We start from the raw sequence: 22570 nt of genomic DNA, 5'->3' as shown, positions 1-22570 counted from the left end.
TGTATTCTACATTTTTTTACAAGTGAAAGTTAAGTGTTATAATTTGCAAATACTGCTTCAAAAAGGAAAGGAAGGCTCCCATTATCAGGTTAGAAAACTTCTCACACTCACCTCTATAAAGCCATCTTTCATTTGCTCATGTATGGAGTACTGTTGCCATGGAGTGATGTATTCCACCTTCTTTTGGTTCCTTACAATCATTTCATGCTCACATGGCAACGAATCTTTATGGAGAAGGTAGTCTCCCTTTACTGGGCTAAAAAAAAACTTCCGACACCCGCCAGTATCCTATAAAACTATAGAGCTACCGTTCACTTGTGCATGGAGTATTATTGCTGCATCTGTGCTGGTACATCAACTACTAGTCCCTTTCTCTTGGACAGGGTGCAAAAGAGTCTCTAATCTAATAGATCCTGCACTGTCTGCCAAGGTTCAGCCTCTGTCCCATCATCACAGTGTTGCGTCCCTCTGCTTGTTCTATAAGTCCTTCCACAGAATGTACTCCGATGAACCTACTATACTTGGACCTCTCCACAACTAAAATATCTCCGACTCGCCCATTTTTTGATTCTGGATGATTTCTGCTCTGATAGCTTCTCGTCTCAGATTGCTTGATTTTGGAATTCCCTACCTGCTCCTTGTTTTCTCCCCTCTATGAACTCGGCCCTATCACAGTAGCCCCTTAAATGGCAGTAATAATTTGCATTGTTTGAGGTGAACAAGTCTTTTTGTTTGTTTTTTTTGTTTTTTAACAAGGGGAATCATCACTTATCAAGATCCAAAGGCCACTCAAGGATAAGAGTTACTGTGTGCCAGGTGGTTGGTGGAGCACCACTGTGATGATCAGTAATGATGGAAATTTGAGAGAATTTGATTATTTCAAGGACTGCTCAACAAGTACTCATTTACATTGGACTTGAAAGTGGGTATTTTGTAGTCAGCTGGGAAGCAACCCCGTGGTATTGTGTGTAAATAGCTTAATTTATTATGTTGAAAATAAATTCCAATAGTAGAAGTCTATGTTGGTTCTGTTCAGTGGAAAAAAATTAATAGAATGCTTTATTATTCTATAACAGCGTAATATTTATGATATAAAATTGGTTGAGCAATGAAAGATTTTAACCCAGATTTTTTGCCGCGCTTTGGGTTTATTCAGGAAACCATTGGGACAGATATATTTATTCATAAGCGTGAAAATGTCTGTGTGTTTATGTACATTTCCCTACCAAATAACTCTGTCAATTTTCGGTCTAGAGACTTGAGATTTGACATAAAGAGTATTGAGATTTGGGAAAATCTTTTTAATCGGTTTTCGGCTAGAAATTTGGCTGTCAAGGGGTCAAAAGTCAACGATGACCTTTGAAAACTCTACCAAAGCCCTCCGTCAATTTTGGGTCTAAGCACTTGAAATTTTAAATGTACGTTACTTGGACATGGATCAAACTTTTTGATTGGATTTGAGCCCAAAAAAATAAATGCTAAGGAGTCCAAATTGGGATCAAAGTTTTAAAAAATTTGACCTCTGCAGTCTCTACCAAATTACTCAGCCAATTTCTAGTTTAAACATTTGAAATTTTACATAAAGGGTATTCAGAAATAGGGCAAGCTTTTTAATCAGATTGGGTCGAAAATTTGAGTTAAAAAGATTTGATCGTTGTGGTGTCTAACAAACTACTCAGCCAATTTTGGGTCTAAACATTTGAAATTTATGTATAACGGGTATTTAGATATGCGGCAAGTATTTTAATAAGTTTTGGGGCCAAAAGGTCAAAGTTGAAGGAGTTGACCTTTGCAGATTCTATCAAATTCCTTCACTAATTTTGGTTCTAAAGACTTGAAATTTTAGATGAAGGTAACTTTGGGCAAAACTTTGTATTTTGATTTGAGACCAAAATAATAAAACGTTAAGGGATAAAAATTGGGGTCAAAGTTAAAAAATTGACCTCTGCGGACTCTATGAAATTACTCAGACAAATTTTGGTCTAAACATTTGAAATCTTACATAAAGTGTATTCACATGTAGGGCAAGTTATGGACAGTATATAGGGCCCGAGCAAAACCGGGCTGAACTGCTAGTGCAATCTAAACTTCTGTAAAAATTCATAAATGTGTGTACATTTTTTTTTTTTTTCATTTGAATTATCAAGTTTATAATGACAGTTGTCTCCCTTGCAAACCTTAGAAATGAATGCAACAACAAAGAACTAACTCTGAAGAGTTGTCTGCTCTTTTTTATTTCTTTTCTTTCTTTTTTTTTTCAGTGAAATGTTATCAACATTTTTCTGTTTTCATTAGATCAGATATTTGTTTTTTATTATTTCATTGATTAGTCCATTTAATTCTGTCTACTGAAATTAAACACTTTTCACAAGGGTTGATATTTTGCCCTTTTTTTTTTTTTTTTTTTTTTTTTTTTTTTTTTCAAATCTGAGTGTGTTTCATTTCTTTTCTATTTTTTCGTTCCTTTTTCTTTTTTCGTTTCTTTTTTCGTTTCTTTTTTTCGTTTCTTTTTTTCGTTTCTTTTTTTCGTTTCTTTTTTTCGTTTCTTTTTTTCGTTTCTTTTTTTCGTTTCTTTTTTTTCGTTTCTTTTTTTTCGTTTCTTTTTTTTCGTTTCTTTTTTTTCGTTTCTTTTTTTTCGTTTCTTTTTTTCGTTTCTTTTTTTTCGTTTCTTTTTTTTCGTTTCTTTTTTTTCGTTTCTTTTTTTTCGTTTCTTTTTTTCGTTTTTTTTGTTTCTTTTTTCGTTTTTTCTTTTTCGTTCTTTTCGTTTTTTTTTCTTTATCGCACTTTATGGTTTTCATTTTTTTTATTTTGTTTTATTTCATTTTTGTTTTATCTTTTTGTTCTCTCTTCATTCTATTTGCAACTTATTTTCAATACAGTTAGTGATTGCTTTGTTATAAAGTATGTTTTGAAGCTTGGGGAGATTTAATGGCTGACTAGCATAGGAATGAATCAAAATGCATTATGGTGAAATTTAATTTTGTAATAAAATTAATGTGGTTCGTTTGCTTTGGATGTGTTTAGTAGGTGGTTATGTTGGGATGGAGGGCGGGGGTCTTTATTTATAATATACAATAGCGAACCAAATATTTCCTCCAAAATGCGAAGAAATTTTTTCCACAATCTAAAAAATATGCCTGAATTATTTTTCTCTAATAATAAAATAAAAACGGTTATTAAATTAGAAAACAATAACTGCATTAATGAGGTGTCATTTTTTTTTTTTTCGATTAATATGTAAATTAGTTAGAGATATGTCAGTTGCATGGACACTCTTAGTAAATTAGGAAGCTAGAGTTTTATTTTGTATGTTTTTAATGGCACTGTCAGTGTGATAAATAGACCAACATCATAGATATTAGTAATGTTTTGTGCAACTATAACTAAAATTGAAACAGTCTTGCGCCTCTTTTAGTCCCCCTTATAAAGATTAAAATCCAAATATTGAACCATATTCCAATTTTGATTAAAATCCATTACAGGATTTCGACTCTAAAAAGTTCAAGAATCTTAAGAAATTAGAATCAAAGAATCTTGCTTAATTGGTGTTTAATGAGTCTGGGTGAAATTTAATGTAAATCTGAAATATTTGATTTTTCAAACAGGATGATGTGTCCAGAATATGCCACTAAAATCGCTTTAAATTAGTCAAAGGAACAAAAGTTTGGAGAAATTTCATTAACTGATGTTTTAATACCTACATAAAGTCAAAACCAACAATTTTGCATGCAAGCATGGAAAAGAAAAAGTACAAAAGTTAGATATAACTGTAACACATCCAAAGTTAGATGAGAACGTTAGAACGCTGTAATATGTGGAGATACTAAAAAGTCGGATTTGGTTGATGGGAAAAGGGAAAACCATCTACCATTATCGGGATCCTGGATATGACCTAAAACTATATCCGATGGTGAGGCCCCACCTTGCGGGCCTTGGGGAGTGTGGAGCCACCCTTTAATTGGCATTGCTCCCAGGTCTACTCTGACCCGGAGTGGTAGTACCTGTTAGGGTCCCAACTATGGGTTAAATAGAATCTGACTTAAAAAAAAATATATATATATATATGCTCCATTAAAATCGTTCCTCAAAATAACTAGATACGGCATTAAATAACCTGAAAAAGGTTGATATGCCGTAAAACAAAAACAACCAACCAACCATTATCAGACAGAGTATTATAAAAATTATAGACAATAATAGAGAAAAATAGGAGAATCAGATGGGTCAAAGAAGTAGCGCATATGTTGAGGCAATGGCCTCCTGAGTAAACCTTTAATTTAATATAAGAATCATTAATTATGAATAATATTTATACTCTTAATATATGTATGTATTTCATGGGTTTACATCAAATGTTAAAAGTAAATATATTATGTATTAATTTCCAATATTTACTGCAATAATGCTCAATACATAAGCAGAGCTAGGTAGTAACTAATGAAAATATATGGCAAGCTTTACAGATTCTTGTTTCATCCCCGTAAGGAATGATCAGGCTAGAATGTGTTCTATGGGGATGAAACAGAAGATTCTGTGCAGCTTAATTGCCATCTATTTTAATAACATAGTATTTATTACTCATCTATAATATAAATCTCATGTGTCTGTTTAAATGTATGTATGTATGTATGTATGTATGTATGTCTGCCTAAAACTTTTGTCAGAGGCGACGGATTTTCACAAGATCAGTATCATTTTGAAGCTCGACCCTTTCAGATGACAAATATTGGAAAATTGGCCAAAAACATTAATTCCTTCACCCTTAACTGAGCTCTTTTCTACAGGGAGGGGTCACTTTTATCGCCGATATTTTTTTTAAGTCATCCCCTCTTTTCGATTGACTAGCCTTAGTTTAAATTTACGTCACTTCCAGTTGTGGCGATGGGCGCAACAGCAAACATGTCAATGTTTTGTTTTCACATTCTTTTCTAGTATATAATTCCAAGTCAGTATTTTACAGATGAAACAACTAATGGATTTAACAAGGTTCATACAAAAGTGCTCAATACCAAAGTAGAGCAAGATATACATTTTAATGTACATAAGCTTATATGCCTCTGCAAAAGTAGAGTCCATGAATTTACTTTTGTATAAGCAGCATCGCCTGATGTGGTCTTTAGTTACTTGTACTGACCGAAACATGCTCATGAATGTGTAGCGACATATAACTTATGTAAAATAAATAAAAAGTGTGTGTATGTATATATATATATATATATATATATATATATAACAGTAGTCTACGAACACGCGTTTCATAGTATTATCACTCGTCAGCGTAGCTTGATTGTTCTAGAATTCGAACCTCAGGTAAAGTGTGTTAATTAAGGCCTTCGATGATCTTGCGTGTTATTTTTATCGCTTTTAAACTTATGTCAATTTCTTCTTTTTTTTTTTTTTATTACCATAATTAAATATGATCATTAGTGGGTATTGCAGTAGTACCATGGACACGTGTTCATAGATTACTGTTTTTTATAAGTAAAATAATAAATATTTGTTTACGTTAAAAAAAAAAATGTTATTTCTAAGGAAAAATATTTGCCAGATCTCCAAAGTTAGAAGCGCTAATAACCATATTTAATTATTGTTTAAAAAAAAAAAAAAAAAAAAAAAATCGACAAAACTTTGACATATATACTAGCCTGGTTGCCCGGGTGTTTGGAAGTGTGTGTTGAGCAAAAAAAAAAAAAAGAAAATCAGTGGTCGTAGCCAGGCTCGAACCCATGACGCAAAGGCAGAAACAAAAGTGAAAGAAAATCTAATGTCTTACCACTACTCCATGACGCGACCGGAAGTTTGGAACATTAAAATTAGGCAAAGTCAATCCAACCGATACGATGACTTGCAAAAATGGCTTGCAAAAAATCGACCCCTTCTTGTAGAAAACTTCCCAGTTGAGGGTGAAGGAATTAATGTTTTGGGCCAATTTTTTTTTATATTTGTTGTCCGAGATCTCGAGTGTCAAAACAGTACTAATCTTGTGAAAATCCGTAGCCTCTATCAAAAGTTTTAGGCAGACATACAAACATACATACATACATTTAAACAGACACGTGAGATTTATATTATAGATGTCTTTAACCCGTGGTTAAAATTTCATCAAAATTTGTGGTATCTGAATTTTCAAGACGGCCTCTTTGTTTCCATTTGTGTAAAACTACAACGGAATATAGCCACAGTACAATCCTAGCAGATTTGTATTAAAGTTTATAATAATCAGTTAATTAGTTTATAAGTGATCATGTACATAAAAATATATATTTTTTTTTTTACCAGGGAAAAAGATTTTTTTAACTAGGGAAAAAGTTATTGCCCATTGGTTCAGAGTGAGTGCTTTATATCAAATTGATGGCTGAATATGATTAAATCTGTGTTCATATTTGCCTTGAATACTAATCCCTATTAACCAACTCTGCATCAAACAGCATACCCTAACACTTAATTCGCTCCACCTTATCATAGCAAAGGTTCGTACAAAATTTCAGCTAGATCAGTCTAGTAGTTTCCGAGAAAAAGTAGAATGGACTGATAGACAGACTGAGAGAAATATAGTATAGACTTCGACTTTTTGCCCATTAAAAACGGCAGCAAAAGTTATGGCCTTTTGACTTAAAATGAGTGCTTTATGTCAAATTGATGGTTGAACATGGTTAATTTTGCAGTAAATACTAATTCCTATTTATCTCTGTTCATTAGGTACTTCCAACGTGCGCCACAGTTTTACCCCCCTCATATTTAACCCAATGTAATTGTAATTTAATTTATCATCCTAACTTTTTATTATTTAAAAGAAGCTTCAAAGTAAACTGCTAATATTTATTAAAAAAATTTTTTCACAGCATACAAAAATAATGAAAATGCAAGACAAAAATCGTGTTTACATTATCGACACTTTAAAACAACGTTCCTATGTAGTGACGTTTTTTAAGCTGTAGACACACCCATGTTTTAAAAATCTAGCAAAAATCAAATAATTGTCATATTTTCCTTTAATTTTCGATATTTATTCATTATTAAATAAACTTAAATAATAAAAATAAGTTTCATTAAATATATTAGAGGAATTTTTTTTTTTTTTTTTTTTTTTTTTTTTAGGTATTCTACCCCTCCATATTTCATGTTACAAAAATTTAACAAAACAAATATAGGTTGATAAAAATTTCAACAATTTTTCAAAGCTGAAAAGATCAAATAATTAAAAAATAGTTTTATATATATAAAGTTGTAAATAAAATTAGGCATAAAGCCAATATTATTATGTTTAAAAAAGAAACTTTTTCTTGATAATTTTTTTTTCTCGGTAATATAATTGTTTGAATTACAACAAAAAAAAAACAGTTCTAAAAAATTATTTTTAAAAAAGCTTTAAATGATATTAATTTCAAATATTACGCAATATGAAATTTAAACAGTTTTTTTTATATAACAGGTTTCCAATAATAAAAAAATATATTTATATAACAGGATATATGACTCTTGGGATAATAAAAATTGCAAAACCAAAATCAACTAAAAAAAAAAAAATTGTTTGGATTTGATTATTTAAAATGAATGAGGGTGATAATCAAATTTTTTACTTTTTGTCCAAAAAAGTATGGAAGCCTGTAAGCAACAACATCTTTAGATACATGTATCAACAGAACAGGTTAAAATTAATTTATCGTCTGTGTAGTTCGTTATTAAAAATCTACTTGTTTTATAAAAGGTAAGTCTTATATTGTTTTTTATCCATTTTTTTTTTTACTGTACATTTTATTTATTCATAAATTTCTGCATAAATGATCTTCTATAGAAACTGACCCAGACTATAGTAAACACACGGAATGATGACGTCACTTAGTTATGTGTACAATGATGACGTCCTACACAATGGTTTGGAGATGCCTACTGTTCATCAAATTAATACCATAACACTTAGTTCACTGCACGTTATCATAACAAACGTCTATCCAAATTTCAGCCAGATCAGCGCAGTAATTTCTGAGAAAACTTCTAAAGTAGATGTGGTATTGTGGTAGCTAATTCCTATTCATCCCTAACTGTACATCAAGCGGATACCATAATACTTAGTTTGCTGCCATTTTCATAACACCAGTCCATGCAAAATTTCAGCCAGATCGGCCCAGTAGTATTAGAGAAAAAGTGGAATGGCGGGCAGACAAAGAAAAATATAGATACACATATGTATAAAAGAAGATAACATATGATATGATATTTTTGTTACAAATTTGTTACATTTTTAGGCAAGATACACATATGTATAAAAGAAGATAACATATGATAAGACAGTAAACGAGCAAGTTCTCTCCAATTCTCTCTCCTCTGATCTTGAGCACGTAGTACAATGGGGAAAGGAGTGGCTGGTTACTTTTAATGCATCTAAAACCAAGCTTCTCTCTTTACATCATCAACATTCTAATCCACATTTGTCATCAATTGAAATGAATGGCTCTCGTCTTCAGGAGGCCTCAAGTTTTGACAAGCTTCTGGGCTTGACCATTACTCCTGATCTTAAATGGAACACGTATATCAAATCTGTTGCCAAGGCCGCTGGAAAAATGGTGGGATCTTTCTATCGATCCAGTAGATATCTCACTGCTGATGCTATTCTCTATCTATATAAGAGCCAGGTACGTCCAAGGATGGAATACTGTTGCCACATCTGGGCAGGAGCTGCTAGAAAGAACTTGTCCTGCCTTGATAGAGTTCAAAATAGACTTCGTAGCCTCGTAGGAGATGTCCTTTTCTCCTCCTTGCAACCTCTATCTCACAGAAGAGATGTTGCGAGTTTGTCTCTGATGTATCGTTATTTTCATGGAAAGTGTTCAACTGAGCTTCAATCTATGGTCCCCCCTCGCCAAACTTTCACAAGAAACACTCGTCTAGCTGTAAACACTATCAATAATTTCCCCCACTCTTTATCTGTGCCTAAACCTAAACGTAGATTCCATGAACAAAGCTTCTTTCTTAGAACTGCACGCCTGTGGAATTGTCTTCCGTTTTCCTGCTTTCCGGCTGACTACAATATGGTTGTGTTCAAGTCTAAAGTAAATAAGTTCTTGATGAGCCGTTCCATATAAGTTATTAAATTTACCAAATTTTCATTACTAATGATTACTATATTGACCAACTTCTACTGTACACTCTTTAACCCTTATCCTTGAGTGGCCTCTGGGCCTTGATAATGTGGTGATGCCTTTGTAAAAAAAAAAAAAAAAAAAAAAAAAAATATGGCTCTAAACTATATGCCGATTCTGCATGTTTAATTCCACCTCTACCTAATTGATTTCCATTTTTGATAAAACGCATACATTGTGTTAAATACTGTCACGTCAACTATGAAAGCCTAATTGTTAACGACAACGACGGCGAGTTTATTCTTCTGATCTATTTAGTCTCTCACGAGTCGTTTGTAGATTGCCCACCGGTTTTTACTTGTTTTTCTAATGGGAAAAAACTTTCCTCCCTTTTCTTTCTACAGGCCTAGAAACAGATGAAGTTACTGATTGGGAGCCGGACGAAAACTGTTTTTATTGTAACACAAAAATAACTGATCCCGTAAGTCATTTTCCTGCTTACCTTTTTTTTTTTTCTTTTTCTTCTTTTTTTATTGTTTTGTACAAACAGAATTGCATTTGGTCTTTTTTTTTTCCCATTAGGTCATCCTCAGTGTGACATTTGTTTAGTGTATCTTTTTTTAAAATAACCTTTGTAGTTGTAAAGAAAACTCTGTTTTTTATTTCTTCTTTAAATTCTCACCTCTGATGTGGGAACTGATGTATTCATTTGTGTGTTTTCAGCAGCTGGGAAGTCTCATTCCCTTTGACTTCAATAAATAAATAAATAAATAAATAACAACAACAAAAAAGCAGGTCATGCAGGTGCGTTCTCTTAGATCTCAATTCAATCAATATCATTTTTGATTTGTTACATTTTTAGGCAATTCTCTTTTTAATGGCTTTCATTCCATGCAACAAGTTTCATGACTTTTGTTTTTTATACTTGAACACACCTATTAAAATATGAACCCACAAACTTGATTAGTGATTTCTCTGGCAGCCATGTTGATCCACTCCCGCACTTAGAATACCATGCAACAGATGACCAAAAGACACTTGGTTTGAGATTATTGTTGGGTTTTTTTTTTGTTGTTGTTTTTTATCATTTTTGTTTTTTATCATTTATGTCTGGAGATGCAGGTAAGAAAATGCTCCTTTTGTCTTTTGAATCTAAAATTTAAGTAACAATGTAATGAAATCTGATTATTCAGGATTTATTATCTACCTCAATATTTTACTTACAAACAAAAGTGAATGATTAAAAAATTTTGAACATGTTTTACACAATTGAAACATAAAGGTTATAATGCACTGATAGGTTTTTGGGGACATGGATTGGTGTAGGTTTTTGGGGACATGGATTGGTGTAGGTTTTTGGGGACATGGCTTTGTGTAGGTTTTTGGGGACATGGCTTTGTGTAGGTTTTTGGGGACATGGCTTTGTGTAGGTTTTTGGGGACATGGCTTTGTGTAGGTTTTTGGGGACATGGCTTTGTGTAGGTTTTTGGGGACATGGCTTTGTGTAGGTTTTTGGGGACATGGCTTTGTGTAGGTTTTTGGGGACATGGCTTTGTGTAGGTTTTTGGGGACATGGCTTTGTGTAGGTATTTGGGGACATGGCTTTGTGTAGGTATTTGGGGACATGGCTTTGTGTAGGTATTTGGGGACATGGCTTTGTGTAGGTATTTGGGGACATGGCTTTGTGTAGGTATTTGGGGACATGGCTTTGTGTAGGTTTTTGGGGGCATGGCTTTGTGTAGGTTTTTGGGGGCATGGCTTTGTGTAGGTTTTTGGGGGCATGGCTTTGTGTAGGTTTTTGGGGGCATGGCTTTGTGTAGGTTTTTGGGGGCATGGCTTTGTGTAGTTTTTCGATGGAACAAAACTCTATGCAGGATTTGGGTGGTACACCATGGTGTAGGATTAGTGTATATAACTTAATATATCTTCAATAGAATGTCATACACAACATATATAAGAAAAACAATACTACTTCTGAATAAAAACATATTAAATTCTACTTGTAAATACTTAATGTAGGTAATTGTTTTTGATCGAAAGATCAATATAAATGAGCAGCTTTATTACAATATTGTAATTTTCTACAATAAAAAAATATTTAATAAGAAAAAGTAAACTCACATTTTGATGCAGTAAATTGATTTTTTCTTCTTTTATATTTAGTTTTGTTTCTCCTGTTTAATTTATGTAATTCTTTAAATTTCAGGGCTCTGAACTGAATGAAGATGGAACAAAAAAAGTACACTCAGGTGAGTATATGGATGTGTATATATATATATATATATCATTGTCTTTCATGTGTGTGCATAAGATTTAAAACTATGTGCATAACACAATTTAATTGCAATCAGTATCTTTCTTCAGAGTAGGATTTGAGAGCAGTATCATCTGTACTTTGAAAAAAAAAACACACACAAAAAAAATAACAATGCCTGATAGAAAACTTAAAGCATAAATCCAATTTTAAGTACCTCGCTAAATTATGAAATTACGTAAACATGGTACATATTATGTAATCTGAAAAAACTGAAGTGACAATCTGTATTTATATTAATATATAGTATATACAGCACATTCCCGTCACAACACCGGTTCTCACTAGATCACTGAAGTTTAAAAATGATGAGCCTGGCCAGTACCAGATGGGTGACCATTTGGGAAAGCTAAGCGCTATATGTATTGCGTTGAATCATAGAAATTTCCAAGTTGGTATCTAGGGGCGCGTTTAATCGTTTAATTCACTGGGAAAGATGTATCCTCGAATAAACTCACCTGGCGGTTAGGCAGCAAAGCAGTACTCCACGTAATGATGTACCAGCAACCTGCGGTAAAATGCCTTCCTGGACCTGCATGTCAAACACGTTTGCTGTAGCGAATGGTGACATCTGAAGTGTGTTTGACACAAGGTTGCCCTACGTGGATCACCTAAAACACTTTGTAGCTTGGGTTGGCTCAATCCTAATGAGCAAAATGTATGCTCGTATCTTCTGAGTTTTGCTAGCGATGATGTTGAAAGTTTTTCAACCTTTTAAAACTAAATATAAGAAAGATTTTAGTCCTTCATTGGGAAATTATTTCACGAGTAACTCAATTATGTAATCTTCTACAATCACTGCATAAATTTGCTTTCACAAATTCACACTAGTTCCAATGTCATGTAAGGGATCATCAGTTGTTTACCATGAAAAACTGTTTCGGAGATTTTATTTATATAGTTTAAAATATAATTATTCACTGACACCTGTTTCGTTGTCTACGACTCATCAGAGTGGCTGAATCTAACGAGATTCATAACCGGGACCCCATGGTTAGAAGCCTAAACCTCTACCCCTGGGCTATCTTGCACGACTGCTGGATGTATCGCATTTTATGTAGATGTTATTTATTTGGTTTTGTTTGTGATACTTTTAAATGAATTCAATCGTTTACATGAAAGTGCATTTTTACCTGCATGCGAATTGGGAATAATTTTCCCCTTTACTAATTTGGTACCCCAAATATGGAGAGTAGCATATATATTGTTTAAAATATAACTATCTACTGACACCTGTTTCGTCATCTACGACTCATCAGAGTGGCTGAGTCTAGCGAGATTCAAAATCAGGACCCCATGGTTAGAAGCTTAAACCTCTACCCCTGCTAGGTATAACTTTTTTTCTTTTCTTTTTTTTTTGTTTAATATATGTGTGTGTTAGAAGGCTATCACAATGCAAAGAATGGAATGTTGTCAGGGTTGAGGAAAGAAGGCAAAAGCAAGTGATATATATGATGAAAATAATGGAAATAGTATTCCGACAAAATAGAGAAAATAAAAAGGAACAAACCGTATTATGTGTTCATCAACGTTTCGTCTTTATTTCGAGACTTCCTCTGGATAAATGAGATTAAGAAACCAAAAAAATATACCAGTACAAAATATTTGAAAATGTTTCACGTGCACAGTGTGACGCAGTTCTATTTCAGAGAAACGGAAAAATGATGTTGGAAATTCAAAAAAGGAGGGGGAGGGCTGGCGCTGTTAAAGAGAAGGAAATTTTAGTGACGTCATATAGTCGTTAATGTAATTGTAAAACTATGAACGCAAGTTTATATTCTTATCATTATTTAACTGTGGACACAGGTTAACTTTCTCACACCATTCAACACCCCCTGTAATAATTAACACATAATCTCAATCAATAAATTACATAAAAAACACTCATTTCATTTCTGTTACAAACTTATATTTGAATTTCAACAGATATATCTTTTTCCCAATAAGAATATAAACTTGCGTTCATAGTTTTACAATTACATTAACGACTGTATGACGTCACTAAAATTTCCTTTTCTTTAACAGCGCCAGCCCTCCCCCTCCTTTTTTGAATTTCCAACATCATTTTTCCGTTTCTCTGAAATAGAACTGCGTCACACTGTGCACGTGAAACATTTTCAAATATTTTGTACTGGTATATTTTTTTTGGTTTCTAAATCTCATTCATCCAGAGGAAGTCTCGAAATAGACGAAACGTTGATGAACACATAATACGGGTTGTTCCTTTTTATTTTCTCTCTCTCTCTATATATATATTAAATATAAAAAAAGTTGTTTTATCCTGTTACCATAGTTTAATGCACTTCATTGTGAATCCAATCCCACATTCAGATCAAACCATCTCCAGATTGCATGCAAGTGCACAAGACAACTTTTTTTATGTAATTTTAAGCTCTGTCTGAGAAAGTATTGAGCACAGTATGCAAGTGAATTTGAAATGATTATATGTCTACCATAGTGATTAAAAAGGACAATTCTATATCTTGCTTCAAAGTTTGTTCACTAATATTTTTTTGTATTTTTTTTAATTGATATATTTTTTTCTTTCGTTTTTGCAGGTTTCAAATGTACGCCAGAACTTATGCCATATTGCCCGCAATATTATACACAGAATGCTCAAATGGACTCCTCCCATCAGCCGTTAGATTTGAGCTCGAATGGTTGCTGTCTCGATAATGTACCCTCTCCTGGTAGTGCATGGGAGTTAGATCTAGTCTCAAAACCACATGTCGAACTTAAAATACCACAGATCATTATGCAGGCAGGGTATGTATGCTTGTCGTAATTACATTTAAACAGACAATATTTGTTTCAATCAACTAATATATATATGTGTGGAAATATGTTGCAAATAATTAAGTTTGTTTATCATAGACACTACATTTGTATATTTAATATTTCCATAATCAAACAATGTTGCAGTTCACACAAACCATGAAAGCCACAAACTGGAAGTCCTGAACTCTAGTTTTGCCCTCTTTTGGGCTCATCAGTGGAATATGTCTGAACTTGGGATTTGAAACCCGAGTCATTTACATGCAGACGAGTATGCTACTACCTGAACCACCATACCACATACCAGAAACTCTAATGACTAACACAGATCAAGCAAACAGAGGTGAAGTTCGGTTGGAATAGACCTACTTCTTAACAAGTCGTCCAACTACAAAGAACCCAGATTGATGTCTCACAAGTAGGATTTTTGCACTGACTGGGATGATGGCATCTGACAAGCTAACCCAGTGAGCAAATTGATATTAGATTTTTTTGTTTTAATGTGAAATGATATATAATTATTTCCACAATAAAACATCGTAGCTCACACAAACAGTGAAAGCTACAAACTGGCAGTCATACACTAGTGTTTTATATATTATATATTTGTATTTTTTATTTTTGTAAGTTACTATTAATCAAGAATTGGGACTAACATTGTGCCATTGTTTGATTTTTCAATGTAAACACTTTTGCTGACTCCTCATCCAATTGCTGTTTCAGCAGGGTTTATGAATTCACCGACTGCAACCCCATGCAGATGGGTAAAACCGCTCTGAAAACAGAACCACCAGTAGGCTTTAGATGGCGACCTGTGATGCTTTAGGACAGGATCTGGGTGGTTGAGCTATTCTTTCACCTTGGCCCTTACATCTTGTAGGCAGGAGGTCGGAGAAGCCTGATCCAATTAAGTATTAGTATCTATAAATTCCTCCACAACAACTATTTAATTTGATTCTTTAAAAAATCAAAACCTTGTTCCTCCTTTTTACTTTTCTGCTCAAATAGATGTTAGGTGGTGGTGGCTGAGGGTAAATTTTTGGTGGGAAGAAATTTACTAATGCTAAAGATTAATGGTTTTTAAGGAGTGATGATTTTTTTTAAGGAGTAATGTTTTTTTTTTAAAGAAAAATGTTTCTCTCTCTGTAAAATTCCCTTCTAAGAGTATTCTTTTCTTCCCACTTGCTGTAATTTTCATCTATGAGCCATTTTTTCTGAGAGCAATGTATTCAATGAATATAAATATATATATATATATATATATATATATCTAGGTAATTATATTTGACAACATTATTTGGCATAAAATAACTCCTAGGTGGTTTATATGCTGTAAAACAAACGAATCCACTTCAATCCATCGGCAAAAGCGTATTGGTTGACAAAAACCATTAAGAACGATTTGGTTGAGCTCTCAGCTGCATAGAAGGTCCATCGTCAATGGTATAATTATGATTACCGTACCGAACCAGCATTAACTCTTGAACCGGTTTCCTCTGAAGGTGGAAGATTCATGGAAGTATGAAATTCAGAAGCTGTCTCCAGTTGCATATATATCTCCATCAGGGGAGATGCCGATATTGCAGGGAGGTGTCAATGTCCTCCTACAAACAGCACCTGTTATTCTCAAATGGTTACCCATTTGGTATTGACCAGGTTCGACGTTGCTTAACTTCGGTGATCTAACGAGGACCGGTGTGTTAACATGATAATGTTGGATATGAATCATGGTTGTTATCTATCTCATGAAGCCAAAATGGAGTGTAGACCAGGAAAGCTGATTCAACCCGACCAGAATGGAAATTGCTACAACAAGAACACTACATCCATTCTATCCTTAGTCAGTGAAGGAGAAATCCTTCTACACAGAGGAAACTTTTATTCTTTTGTCTCCATTCAGAGTGCCCCTTTTTAGGAGTTGGATTTTCCTGCATTAAAAAAAAGATCTTGTGTTTAACTCTACCCTTGTGAGGAGGCCAATAAATTGGAACATTTATTTAAGAAAAAAAGAAAGGTTCTGTATAATGTACGTACCCATGACTGAACGAAACATCATATTCCAAAAATTATGTGAATTGATCAAGTAGTTTAATAAGTTTTATAAGAAAATCAAATATTATGGGTAAGTAAGACGGAATCGTCTTATATCACCCTCTTGCAGAAACAAAAGGAGATAACTATCAAAAATAAGGGAGATAATTCTTTTAACTACACAAGAATTAAAGAAAAAAGGTTTAGTGCTTGTTTACATTAGTTATCTTTTAAAACCAAACTCATTTCAGGTGAAAACATGTCATGTCGAAATTTGTGTAAAATTAAAAAAAAAAAAATCATGAAAAATGGTTGAGCAGAAAATTGATTACAAGTAAAAAATAGAATTTATCAAATTACTGAGTTTTATTGTACGTTTTAATGTGGAAGAGTTGAGCTGCCAAAAAATACAAGGGAGATAACTCTTGACTTTCATAATTTTAGGAATTTATACTAATTTTGCCATATGTAACTACGTAATAGTGTTTTCACTTATCGGTGCTTGTGTAGACTGGTGTTTTTTTTTTGTTGTTGTTTTTTTTACTTGTAATTGTTTTGTTTTTTTTCTTAGTGTTTGAATTTATACTAATTTTGCCATGAAACGTAAGTATGTAATGTTTTCAATGAAATGAGTTGGTTTAAAGGTCACCCACGTAAACAAGCACCAAAGTTTTGTATTTATTTATTTATTTATTTTTTTTTGTAAGATATTTCATTTTTCATATTAAATTTTGTAAATCTACTTTGCAATTTCAATTTGATAATGTAAAAGTTCTTGGTTAAAAAAAAAAAAGTGCTCAACACTTATAAAGTAGAACATAGAGTATGTAGAAAAACATCTCCTTTCAGTTTGGACAATGTTTTTCGCCTACAAATCGTGAGCAAAAGTGATGCAGATTATGTTTGGAGCATTTTTGCAGGAAATTATTATCCTTATTTATTTGATTTTAAAAAAATATTATTTAGATTCTTGCAAATATATTGGCATAAATTATAACGAATCGTTCAGGGCTGCCTCTGCCGAACTATCTACTTCTAATTTTGTTTTGCCTCTAGTTACCGCAGATCATGTCATCTTCTTGGCTGGGTGGGTGATATTGTTCAGCATCCATTCTGTCATTGTTGATTCTTCAAACAAGATGACTGACACATCTTCAACGTTTTGATCAAATTGATCGCATCCACCACCTTGGTTATCACTTACAGATGTTCTTTGCTGACCCTGTCAACATAGTTAACGTTGCTACGTTGGATTGTGCCTCATCGTATTAGGTTTGACAGTTGTTTTATATGCTGGCATATATAGCATAATCACATTGGCACACTGGTTCTTGTTAGATCTCCAAAGTTGAGCAACATTGATCCTGGTCAGTACAAAATGGTGACCATTTGGAAATACCAGGCATTGTATGTAGGCAGACATTGACATCTCCATGTAAGAACTGAAAAAAAATCATTTTTCCTAATCATGATACACATTTAATATTCTCATGAAACTTTTTCCTTCGGAGGAAACTGGTTCAACATATCTAAGGTGAATACTGCTTCTAAAAAAAAAAAAAAAAATGTTGGATAGGCCTAAGAAATTGATTTCCACACAAACCTATCATGAGGCAGGTCTTTATCCTTTTTTTTTCTCAGCTCCATCATTATCACTTCCTTCCATGTTTTCTTTGGCTTATGTCTGCCTACTGACCCTGCAACCTCAACTGTTCTACCTCTACAAATCCAAGAACTCTCATCCATTGTTTCAAATTAACCATAGCATTAAAGTCTTCTGTTTTGCACACATCTCCTCTTACTGTCCAGATTAAATCCCCCCCCTCCCCGGGGCATCAGAACTAAGCATGTCTTAAGACTTGCATTACACATTCATCATATCATTCTCATATCATTTCTCTCCATGCAACGCATGTCCTCAATCCTCACTAGCCAGGTTTCACTTCTAAACAGTATTACACTGCGAACACACGCCTGCTAGACTCTCCCCTTGGTCAACAGTGGTAACACATTGGTAGTTAGTAATGGCAAAAGTTCCCTGAACTTTTTTGTTTTATGGAAGTTGCTTCAGACAAGGCATGAAGCCACTTGATGTAAGAAGCTAAAAAAAAAAAAAAGATACTACTTCAAGGTCAAAAACTTGCCAACAATAAGTGTTAGATGGGATATATTCTGACCCAGAAAACAGCAATTCTTTCCCCTTTGTTAGAAACATTGTTCTTGGAATGTGAGGACTAAAGGATAAAATAAAGGAAGTTATATAGCTGCTAAGATCGACTTATTACTCTCCTGACTTAACTTACTCCATCCAATCCTAGTTCTTGTAATCATCCGAGCACCAGCTTCTTATGTTCCAATCATATCATGACTAGGACTAAGACAACAGCATATTCTCATTGTTTTGACTCTTAAGTACATATCAGACACAGTTAATCAACTGGGAACCACATCACTCTATATAAAAGCATATGAGATATCAACGGATACACACTCGAGAGTCAAAACAATAAAAAGAATATGCTGTTGTCCTAGTTCTAATCATGACCAGCTAAACTGCTGGACAATATCAATATTTTTTACTATCCAAATACACTTTCTCTACATTTGATTTCTAATCTGTCTCCATTGTTGTTTCACATTTCTTGCACATGAAAAACCATCTTCGAAATCTAGTGGGCAAGTACCTTTTCGCCGCCCGACTTCCACTTTTTCGCAGAAGAGATGTTGCAAGTCTGTCTCTGCTCTATCATTATTTTCATAGCAGGTACTCAACTGGCACTCCATACAATTTAGACAGTGTTTTTCGCCTACAAACCAGGAGCGAAAGTGATGCAGGTTAGGTTTGGAGCATTTCTGTTTTGCCTCTAGTTACCAGGTGGCTGCTATTGTTTGACAATCGTTTAACAGTGGTGGGCACAGATCCCCCCTGTAAAGCATTCACAACACACGTTTAGCTACAACAGCTAACAACAATTTTCCTTGCTCTCTATCTGTGCCTAAAACTAAAAGAAAATTCCATGAGTACAGTTTCTTTCTAAGAACTGTCTGTACGTAGAACAATACCATGGGAATGCTTCCTAGATGACTATAACATTTCAAGTCTAATATAAATAAATTCTTGTTGAATCGTCCCGTTATATATACTCTACTCAAGTTCCATCATTACTGATCATCAGGGTGTGGTCACACCATCTACCTAACATTCATTAACTCTTATCCTCAAGCAGCCTTGGTAAGTGGTGATCTCTTTGCCCCCCCCCTCCCCCATCACTAAAAACATTGGTTATCATTTCTCAACTGACCGTTAATTCTACTTCTCATCTTTTGTACAGAGTGTTTGGAAAGTACCACTAAAAAAATTTGAGTTGCACCCAATTTTGTTGTTGATCCAGTCAGCCTATTGGATGTAGATTACGCCACGTTCGATCATGCATATTATGATTAATATAAGGAGAGGAAAAAAAAAACTGCTAGCACTTATTGAAGGTCAAACATTTTCAGCTGTTTATAAAATTGGTACTTATCCAGTTTGCGATCCAATCATTGGCAATTTACATCATCTTTTTATTTAGAAAGCCATTCTTAACATGGGGAATGGGGGGTATTTCGTGTTGATATAGTTGAAAATGAATTTCGATTCAGAAAATTCTTTTTCTTGAAATTTATTACAATTTCAAGCTTTCATTTAAAAACTTGCCACCTTCTGACAGCCGATTGGATAATCGCTTTGGCATCTTTCGATGCTTACATAACCTGTTGGAAAATACTCACACGTACTTGCCAGAGATTTGATTGTAAACTGTATAAGTACCGTAAAATTTATTTTATTGATAATTTATTTCTCGGTGTTATAGGCCTTCCCTCTCACCCAGCTCCAGGTATTTTCATTTTTCACTTTTCATTTTGTTTAGAGACATGAAAGGGGTGCAAAAACTATTCGCTTTTTTTTTTTTTTTTAAATTTTTCTCTGTGAATAAATTGTAATCTTTTAATTATTTTCAGGAAATGTAAGAAAGACGGTCATCTACAGAACGGTAAAAAGGCTTACACAGAGGAAGAACTAGTAACAGCAGTGACAGAGATTCGCAGCGGAAAACTCGGTACACGACGTGCAGCAGTCCTCTACGGTATCCCACGATCGACGCTGCGCAACAAGATCTTCAAGATGGAAACGGAGGAGCAGCAGCAGCAGCAACAGCAGCAACCACCACCACCAGCAGCAGCAGCAGTTGTGATGAACACCGAGCTTGAGTGCAGTGAGGATAGTCAGCATTCCGACGGGGCAATTGGCCACAATCACCGTTTAACAGTGGCGGGCACAGATCCTCTTCATTTATCCCCCTATAGCATTCTTTTCCCCCCATTGGTTGGGGGTATTCTCTCGTGCCAACATGACTTTGGCTCACAGACTGAGGACGATTGGGAAAAGAAGCTGGAGCAGATACGACGAAAACACAATCTAAATGGTGCAACCCTTAATCTGTCTGAAAAGCCGTTGCCTCTGACCAGCAACAACGGCAAAAGCAGCAATGCGGCATGTCCGGAGTTTAAACTCCCTCTGTTGCATGACTTGGTGCGTAAAATGACGGAACAGCGTCTCCTCATTGAGCAGAGTGCCTCACAAATAAGGTCACCCGTTGCCTTAGAAAGCTTTCGCCATTTACAGGAGGGCAACAACAACAACAACAACCAACACAGCAATGGCAGCAGCAGCAGTAACCACATCAATAGCCAACTCGCTGAAAGCACCCCCTCATATGCCCTCATGTCCCTGAAAATTCCGTCCTATCGGCCTGCCAAAGCTCAAAACCACCCGGACACCCTACCCACTACAATTGCAACGTCAGTGGCACACAGCAATGACACGACAGAAGTGAGGCCTTATGATAGTATGAAGATCGGCGAGGCTCTCAAAGACATTATCGTGAAGACCATATCCGAGAAGGTATATAAACGTAAGCATCAGGCAGATTCCTACTCCAGCACGCAAGATGAGAATCACCCTGGTAACAACAACAATTGCAAGTCGTATTCTTCTTCAAGTTTAATGGCAGCCGGGACTAACGTCACCCCTGCCAAAAAACTCAAGAAATCTGCTGTAGTCGAGAAAAAGTTAGAAAGTAACAGCAGCAGCAACAATAGCAGTAGCAGCAATGTGGACAGCGGCAACAAACCAGTGAAGAAGACACGCCCGAAACGTGGTCAGTATCGTAAGTACAATAGCCAACTTTTGATGGAAGCTGTGCGTGCTGTGCAACGGGGCGAGATGAGTGTGCACCGTGCTGGCAGCTACTATGGTGTACCGCACTCCACACTTGAATACAAGGTCAAGGAGCGGCACTTGTTGAGACAAAAGAAAATTAAAGAGTCGCAGCTGCAGAAGGACAACAGCGGCAACGCATCAGCACCGGACGATCCCGGTAACACGAAAGCAGTTTCGCTTGCTTCAGGAACTGCCACTACTACTCGTGCCGGCAGCAGCAGTAGTAGCAGTAATAACAACAAGAACAATAATATTAGTACTAATAGCAACAATAATACTGCTAACCCAACCAATAGCAACAAAAGCAGCGGGGCTTCAGCTAGCAGCAGCAGTAGCAGCAGCAGCACTACTTCTGTCACCATTAAATCTGAAACGTCATCTTCTGCCGGCAGCCCTGGAAATGGTAGCGGTAAAACTGCTGGCGCAAAATTTGATTGCAAGTCCCTCAATACTCCTTGGCTTCAGCCATATGCCAACGGCAGTCCGCAGTACGACTCTTCTGGGATGAACCTGTTCAACAGTAGCTTTGCATTGAGCACACCAGCCTCGGAACTGTTGCGCAAACTTCAGCACAAAGTTCAGAGCAAGTCGAACGCATTTGCTCAGGACTCAAACTTTCTTTCTGGAACCCTGAGCAGACCGAATGGTATGAGCCCATTGGGGAATAGTTTCCTTTTTATCAACTGATGTTTTCATGGATTTAATCATCGTTATTCGGTTGTTGCAACTGGAAATAATTATTTAAAAAAAAGACACACCATGAATGTTGTAATAAGATGAATCATGAAAAAAATATATAATTTAATTATTTTATTAAATTAAAAGAAAAATACGAAGATATATATATATATAGAGAGAGAGGGAGAGAGAGAGAGAAATGTTGTAAAATGCAAAAAAAAATTGAGGAAATTTTAAAGAATTTAAAAGTTATGACAAAACCTGAAACTCTCATAAAAAAAAAAGGTAAGGAATATGATTTGTTTCAATTGGAAAGTGGTGAGAATTACAAGCCACGAAGAATTGCACTGAAATCTGGGATGTTGCTAATCAGGGAGCTTTCTTTTGTCTGTTTACGTGTGCAGCATCTCTGTCTTCATGTATACATGT

At 34.8% G+C, this 22570-nt stretch overlaps 1 protein-coding gene across 1 annotated transcript in view; it reads left to right on the top strand.

The window, feature by feature from the left end:
- The window catches only part of LOC145246067 (mushroom body large-type Kenyon cell-specific protein 1-like), a 244713-nt gene extending 222427 nt beyond the window's left edge, over positions 1-22286 (top strand). Inside the window, exons 3-6 of the mRNA XM_080107911.1 lie at positions 9485-9561; positions 11287-11329; positions 13953-14160; positions 20203-22286. Coding sequence (XP_079964037.1) covers positions 9485-9561; positions 11287-11329; positions 13953-14160; positions 20203-22150 — 2276 coding nt within the window. The 3' untranslated portion in view covers positions 22151-22286. The remainder of the gene's footprint in view (positions 1-9484; positions 9562-11286; positions 11330-13952; positions 14161-20202) is intronic.
- Positions 22287-22570: the final 284 nt, after the last annotated feature.

This window comes from Euprymna scolopes, chromosome 23 (genome assembly GCF_053919585.1).
Source record: "Euprymna scolopes isolate OS-2025 chromosome 23, ASM5391958v1, whole genome shotgun sequence".
In the NCBI taxonomy this organism is placed as follows: Eukaryota; Metazoa; Mollusca; class Cephalopoda; order Sepiida; family Sepiolidae; genus Euprymna; species Euprymna scolopes.
The sequence above is the reverse complement of the archived record's forward strand: the minus strand, read 5'-3'. Positions and strand labels throughout refer to the sequence as shown.